We start from the raw sequence: 8070 nt of genomic DNA, 5'->3' as shown, positions 1-8070 counted from the left end.
TGTCTGCATATAAGCAACATTCTCACACAATTACAAATTTAGACCTCATTCCAAACTCAAGTATTTCAGCGGAAACTTGTTTTAATTTATTTTAAGTAGCCGAGACATTGACATTGAGCTGACTGGTCCCTTTCTACAATCCCAAACAAGGTTTTCACATTAGTAATCTACACACACACAGTTTTAGTGTAATACTTCTATCCGTACTGAAGTTATTTAGTTTATGCACCATTTCTATATTAAGTAGCAGTCACCTTAACCTTAAAGGACATCTATACAATCCCAAGCAAGGTATCCAAGCTCATTATTATATCCTAAGTGTATCAAGATTTGTCAGTGCAATATCACCATTCAAACTCAAGTTATTGAGCAGAAGCTTTTTTTGCAACAACAACATTGACCTTGACATGACATCTTCCAATTATTATCGCAAGATAGGTCTCCCAACCTTGCCGTGTATGATATATAAAATCAAGATTGGTCTGCGCAAAGTAAACTTTTTTTACCGCAAACCAACCTTTTTAAACCCATGCCCGCCCGTCCGCCAAACCAAACTCTAATAACCAGAATTTTGAATCACTGTTAAAAAACCTGGCTAAAAATATTTAATTTACGTCCTTCTTTTTTTAAAGTGTATATGAATCTATCATCTGCAAGGGTTTTAAAGATCGACATGAATTTGATGACCCTGTAACAAATTAAAGCGTAGGTGGATTCGAATTATGAATTTTGCTTTGCAATACAATACACAAAGACAGTTAATTTCTTAACAATCCATTTATTCTTCAAAATCAAAACAGTTATAAATATTTAAGTAACACTTACACCTACGAGAATGTCATAAAAGACGCGTGACATATGGCGTATAAAGATAACATATATTATGACAGAAAACAGATGTTGTTAAAAACTGTCCGTAAACATAAATCTGGCCAAACGATGAGTGATGAAAAACATGGACGAAAACGAAATCACTGAACAAGTGTGTTGCGCTGGTATACAATCAAACAGATCATTTATAAAATCCTCTCAGTGCTGATGCCAACAAAGAAAAGTTGTCATGTTCATAGTAAACATATGCATGCTTTGACCTTGCACTTACAGTGCGATCATTTAAGCTTTCTTACCATTGTTTTCATGGCCCTTATTTAGTGTGACAACTGTCTTGAATAATTAGTTCATGGTTCGTTAGTGTGATGACAAGAGCTTAATAATACGTCTCACAGTTCGTCTGTAAGAGTCATACTAATGCTTGCTCTTTACTTAGGAAACGAAAGTTATGACGACCAATAAATGTTTGTAATGAACGCGATTCTTGTTAATCACTTTGATCCCATGTTTATGTATATGATTACATACATGTGCACAAGCTACTCGGACAGTTGTTCTGCTTGCAATTGAGCGAGCACCATGTATCCATGGACGACCCTTTACTGGGGTCTACACTGCGGCAATTCGCCCCTCCCGATGCTTGGGCTTGAGTGTTTGAGCCCGACCAACTGCCCCCGCTCGGACACGAGCACGAACAAATATTAGTTGGGCACTTGCCGTTGACGCACGTGCTTTCGCACAATGAGTCAAAGTCAGAACCAGCCATTACATTCGTTGCCCTACATTCGTATTCTGAGCCATCCGGACACTTGCCGGTAAGGTCTCCACCGTGGTAAACGGCGCTATATTGTTTTTGTGACTCCTGCAATGAAAGTGACATCTCATTAAAAGGCGCGTTAGATTTCACATTTAACGAGGGCATGCCAAAGGATTGCTCGAACATTCTCATGGCGTCGTTGTAGCCTTGCATGTACGTGGACCCCTGGGCGGGTGGATGGGACATGGATCCAGGGGACGGTATCTCCCCGTGTTCCTGATACTCCCCGGGCTCATAGGAAGACTGGCTCTGCTGCCAACTCGAGGGAACACTGTTTTGCCACAAGGAAGTGTCAGGGAACGTTGGGGCAGGTTCCTGCCAGGACGACTGTACTGCCGCGGGTGTCTGCCACGACGGCGGCTGTGGAGCCGGGGCCTGTGTTCGTGTAGGCTGGTTCCATTGAGGTGCCGCCGGTGGCTCCACCTGTCCAGTTGAAGCATGGATTGGAACAACTGGCGCTTGATTTTTTACCATTTGATCGTACATTTTTTTCATCATGGCCATGGTTGCTTCAAAGGTTGGATCTCCGGCGTTTGGAACAGTATAAGTAGGCCCAGAGTGTCCATGCGTCTTAAGGGGCGTTGCTGTAATGGAGACTGTGGGATTTTGAGGTGGCTGCGTCTGATATGCAGGCACCGGTGCTGGGGTACTATCATCCGGCAGCGGCGGCAGCGGATTGACTGGTTTTGTACCGATAGCGATGTCTGCGCAGTTGATGAAGTGTTCTTGGTTGCCACAACCCAAGCATTCGCCACCATAGCCGTCCGGACCCATGCTTTGACCTGTAAAGTTAGTTACAAAACGTTAATATGTTAGATGTAACAATCATGTGTGTTGTGCTGTGATGTACATAATTTGATGCGCTCTGATTTAATGTGATATGATGCTGCGATGAACTGAGCCTGATGTGAAGTGATGTGCTGTGCTGTGATGTGCTGTGCTGTGATAAGCTTTAATATGCTGGCATATGCTGTCAAATGCTGTTCTCTGCTATTCTCTGCTGTGATGTATAGTGATGTGGCGCTCTGTCATGTTCTGTTATGTTCTGCGATGTTTTGTGATGTGCTGTAGTATGCTCTAATGTACTGTAATGTAATGCACTTTCATGCATTGATAATTTTAAACCATGTAATGTTTGTGATAAAATATAGCGTATATCTAATGTTTAACAGTTATTATGTGATGCATATGTAATTTAATGCAGTTTGCACATATATATTTCGATGTAATATATTATTTCTGGACGAATATATTTAAAATTGGTGCATTACTGTCAAGAATGACACAGTAGTGAGTGAGCCTAATTGATTATTAAATATTTCTTTATTCAGTCGTTCCAGTCAGGGCACATATCAATTCTTCAAGCATGTGAGTTTATTCGCAAGCAGAGCAAACAGCGGACGGGCCCCTGAAGGTCTGCTTACATCGCGTCGTTGTCAAGAATTGTACATTTATAGCGACTGTAGATACTTTTTCCCGGTAAAAACTCAGACATTATTTTCAGAAAAATATATGGCATATATCGCTTTTAATTCGCATAAACGTATAAATGGTCATAACAAAAATTAGGAATGTCAGTGATGAACGGATTTCATGTCTTTTTTGAAGTTTTTTCGTATCATATCATATGCATATAGTTTCAATGTAACAAATTATTGCAACATGATAACTTCAGTAGAAAATTTCTATTTCATTTCCAGATTACATATTGTTTTGAATTACATGTATGCTTGCATGATTATAATTGTATTGAATATTTATTGATATGGGTATCAGTGTGGTGCAGTTTATTGAGTTACGGATAGAAACCGTTTCAGTTGCTCTCATGTGCAAAAGGCCATGTTCTGGTTTGTCAATCAAAGTGTGTCTATGTCTAGTACATAGGAGACATTTCACTGTATAAAAATGTATTCAAAATGATTGTTGTGTTGTGTTTAAACTTTTTATTTTAACTTGATTACATTTGTACATCGAAAGCCTGCGGCTCATTCGCTATTGAATCTATAACCTGGTAACCTGGTTTGAACCAGTATTTGGTTTCTACAGTGAAAATATTGAGAACGCTCCCAGAGTGGAGATCAACCTACGACCTTCTGATCGATGGTCGAAAAACATTTATGGTTCGCTGTCTTGAACTTTTAACTCTTGTGTCGCATCTTTATATAAAGAAAGACACCAAGTTCTGGTTCTACCAAGGTAACGGATTCGATAGCGTTGCAATAATAATAAGGCTTTCGATGCAATCGAGCTAAAATAAATAGGTTTAAACTGCAAACTAACTGTAGTGTCTAATACCGCGCTTTTTGTAGCCATCTCGTACTCACCGGCTACCCATTTCCACTGCATGACGCACTGAGAGCAGGTCAGTTTCGGCGGCAGCATGACGACCAGCTCTACGGTCGTGGAGGGTCCCGGCGCCGCAATGAACCACCGGGTCCCGTGACCCACAATGTTCAGAAGGTGTCGGTCCAAGCACTCATGCGTCGCCTCCCGTGTCGGGTCGTTGACGGGACACAACCGGAACTCGAAATAGCCGCCGTGATTGCTGGTGAGCTCAACTGTGACATTGATGAAGGCACCCGTCTGGTACTGGCGCGCGACGAGGCCCCGAGCGTACTTCCCGCCAGCCTCGTTGTCACGTGGTCCCTGCCAGGGGTCGCCACACACCCCGCAGCGGCCGCCGTGTCGCTCAAACATATTCTGGAAAAAAAGAAAATAAAGTGTTCACTTATAATCTTGAATGCATCAGCAACGAATATCAGACGCGGTTATATATCAGGCGAATAATAGAACACCGTTTATGACAGAGGGGCGTGCAGTTCGTATGAGTATTGTTCGGGTTTTTGCGTTGATACTGTGTAAGCAAGTGTTTTTTTCAAACATGAATATGCTTTTAATGATTTGTATCGATTTTTATTACAGTTGCAATAGCCTTGTCAATACATTACAGATTGACATAGAAATTATCGTATGAGTTTACCGCGCTTTTTAATGTTAACTCTTTCAGTGCGGGAACCGAATTTTGAAGGCCTTTGCAAACAGTTTGGATCCAGATGAGACGCCACAAAACGTGGCGTCTCATCTGGATCCAAACTGTTTGCTATTCTGATAGTATTCTTTGAAAAAAATCGAAGAAAATGCTAATTTTAGAAATTCAGCAGACGACATTGTAGCAGACGACAAATTTCCCAGCATGCAAAGGGTTAAAGTAGTATTCATCTGTTGTGCTAAAAACAAACAAACAAAACACTGTGTATGTAAATGCAATATTTAAATCTAGTTCCAATAAAGAAAAATGTGTTTTGTTAACCATAAGTTATTTTAATCTTTTTCAGATTAAAATACATGCACATGTATGCTCACTATGAATGTAAACCTGTCCCCACGTAAATAATGATGACAGACACGACAGTGTCACTTTATCATTGTGACTGGGACTATAAGATTAAAAAAAGAGTAATAAATTGTAGTTTTCTTTGCCTTCAGAACAAAGCGCAGTGAAGACGAATATCACAATGAGGTATACGCAGGAGTATTTTAGGCGATTTCATGCTGAAATTTTGACATCTTCTCCAGCATTTTTTATTGCAATCATATCTTTATGAGACAACCACATCCTCGTTCTAATAAACACGGTCAGATGAACGACCATAGGAAGTAACATGGTTTTGTTTTAATTAGATTCCCATCATTAATAATATACGCCGGGATACAGTCAATTTAGTTGAAATGTTGTGTATGTGGTTTTAAGTGCGCGGGTAATATATTATGTTATTAAACCACAAATGGTTCACAAAGGTAACGCTTCTTACTTGCTTGATAATAATGCGATGTCTTTAAAAAAGATTGCTCCCTAAATAAGCTATTACATTCCCATTCGGTCATCGCATATGTACTGTTTTGGTAGGAATATATAATGAAGTAATGTTTTGTAAAAAAGGTTGACTCGATGTTGCGTTTTTTTATTGACGACTGCAAAAGACAAGAATATATAGGCTTTTTTTTCTGAAAAAAAAGGAAGACAAAACTTATGACATTTACCCTTTGAATTATGTTCTTGCAATCAAAATATTTCCCGCTGGTATACATATATGTGTTCAATGTATATCAATGTAGGCATATACGTTTTTGCAATCCGCCTTCGTCGACTTAAATTTTGTATAATTGGATCTCAAAGAATATCTGGATTGAACACGAATATTAATATCGGATATGATATGATGTCCAAAAAGGAAGTGAATTTCTAATTTCATAGTTGTTTCATAGACTTCATTTAAAAAGACGTTTTTGAATCTATCAAACATGTTACAAGGATAAAAAAAATGTATTTCGATTCAGTAATATGTCGTAGATTGCAACGATTTTTAACCCCGGGGCATATACGTGAGCTGTGCGTTCACTGGTCCATTCTCTAGGTCAAACAACATACAGCAAATAAAAATTGCCGTGCGAAAGTAACGATATTAAAAATGTTGTCCAATACACGTCAGACGTGTCAACGTGCTAGCGATATTGGCCTAAATATATCGTGTGATTGTCTAGAAACTGACATCTATTTATGAGTCGATGATTTTATTGCGTGATGATTATTGCCTTTGGTCAAAGATCGAACAAGATCGATTGATATTCTTTGTCGAGTCCATCGTAAACCGAAGTGGTTTGGGTGAATAGCGCTACGTTTAGTCACCTTTTAACCGAACTTTCTACACAATATTACGTATAATCGCGCTGTTTCTATAAATCTTGAGAAAAAATAAGTAAATGTATTTATGTCTAACTCTGTTAAATGATACTGTTGGATCGTTTGTATCTTATTTTAAGGGGTGTTGCTGCAGTTTTGCTGATTTTTTTCCATCAAATAGATTTTGTCAAAAATTTATATTTAAGATATACATACAAATACTATACAAAAAAATGAAATAAAAACATAGGGTCACCGGCCTTGTTTTGATTTTATTCACCATTTTATAACATGTACTTTTTCAATAAAACCGAAAATCTCTAATTGCGTAAAAATAATTAATAACCTATGAAATTGGCAACATGTAAATATTATTTAAGCTAAGATACATCATATACCATTAAATTAAATCACACACTACCAATAAAATGGAGTACACAAGTTCAATTTTAAGAAATTTATTTTTTAAATTTTTTATGTCACCCAAAAAAACATCATTTGTTTACTATTTTAACCACATAAATGGAATTAAAAAAAATTCTACCTAATAGAATTCTGCGAAACTGCTCAAATATGTTTATCTACGTATTGTCATCATAAAACACAAATAAAAAAGGGGGGTCACCGCACTTTTAACAGAGATTTTTTGTTTGAATTATCCCTACCGTCTACAGTTCAAATTTCATTTAAAAAAAAAACAGCAATAAGATAAAACCCAAGTACCGGTACATAGATTGTCAGAAATATGCATAAACATTGGAAATTGTTTACAATCTAAACTGGGATCACAACAGCTTACCAAAAGACATTAATAAAAAAAACAATATTTAATCACAAACATAATACTATACAGTATCTAACTCGACCTTAATCATTAATAACTTAAATGTTCACAGATTTCGGCATGTTTTGAGGTCTGTGTTTAAATGCTTTAAATTGATAAATGTAAACAACAGGATTAAAGAGCTCCAGTATAAAACAAGTATGAAATTAAAGAAATAAAAAAAATTAAAAAAGTTAAACCCGCCTGGGATCGAACCACTGACAATTGTATTATGAACCAACTCGGTCATTTTTGATGATACTGATAACAAAAATATTGAGTTGTGATAACAGCATCATCGGTGTTGCTATAAATATATCCTCGGTTTAATAAACTGCCCCAGCACCCCAGGGGCCTTTTTCTAGTAAAAAATCAAGAATAAAATTAAAACAAGGAAAAAAAAGTAGCCGGTACCAGGGCTCGAACCAGTGGCCCCCGGAGTCCTGGAGTTAGTCAGAAGTAAAAACGCATTAGCCCTCTCGACTTTTCCGCCCAATATAAACGCAAATAGTATTTTATACGTTATATAAGCAATCTTCGTAGTTTCGTAAATTTAAACGACAACAACAGAACTCTCCAAATTATTCAATCGTTTCGCGTTGCAACGCTTTATAATTTTTAGGTTTTCAAATCGCCAAAAGATACATATAATGGCTATATTGGACTATGGTAAATGTTCAGTAATACCGTTTCCTCACAAATATCATAACTAAAACGAAAATTTGCGAATCTGAAAAAAGATCCCTTTAATTTTGATCGCTCACTCATCTTTTGAGTTTATTCCGGTTATCCTATTTGGAGCATATAACATATATTTTTGAAATTTATTCGAAAATACTGTTCACATTTTAATTAACACTTTTTAATTCATAATGCCATGTAATTAAGATAGAATTTACATTTTTCCAGAAAGAAACC

General features: G+C 37.4%; 1 protein-coding gene across 2 annotated transcripts in view; it reads right to left on the bottom strand.

The window, feature by feature from the left end:
- Nucleotides 1–833: 833 nt before the first annotated feature.
- Nucleotides 834–8070, bottom strand: part of LOC127876652 (uncharacterized) — a 31216-nt gene continuing 23979 nt past the window's right edge. For both annotated transcript variants that reach the window (XM_052421989.1, XM_052421990.1), the window contains exons 4-5: nucleotides 3973–4348; nucleotides 834–2430 (exon numbers count right to left, since the gene is read on the bottom strand). In XM_052421989.1, the coding sequence (XP_052277949.1) occupies nucleotides 1352–2430; nucleotides 3973–4348 (1455 nt within the window). In that variant the 3' untranslated portion in view covers nucleotides 834–1351. The remainder of the gene's footprint in view (nucleotides 2431–3972; nucleotides 4349–8070) is intronic.

This window comes from Dreissena polymorpha, chromosome 4 (genome assembly GCF_020536995.1).
Source record: "Dreissena polymorpha isolate Duluth1 chromosome 4, UMN_Dpol_1.0, whole genome shotgun sequence".
Taxonomy (NCBI): domain Eukaryota; kingdom Metazoa; phylum Mollusca; class Bivalvia; order Myida; family Dreissenidae; genus Dreissena; species Dreissena polymorpha.
Note: the sequence above shows the minus strand (reverse complement) of the source record. Positions and strands in the feature narration are given on the sequence as shown.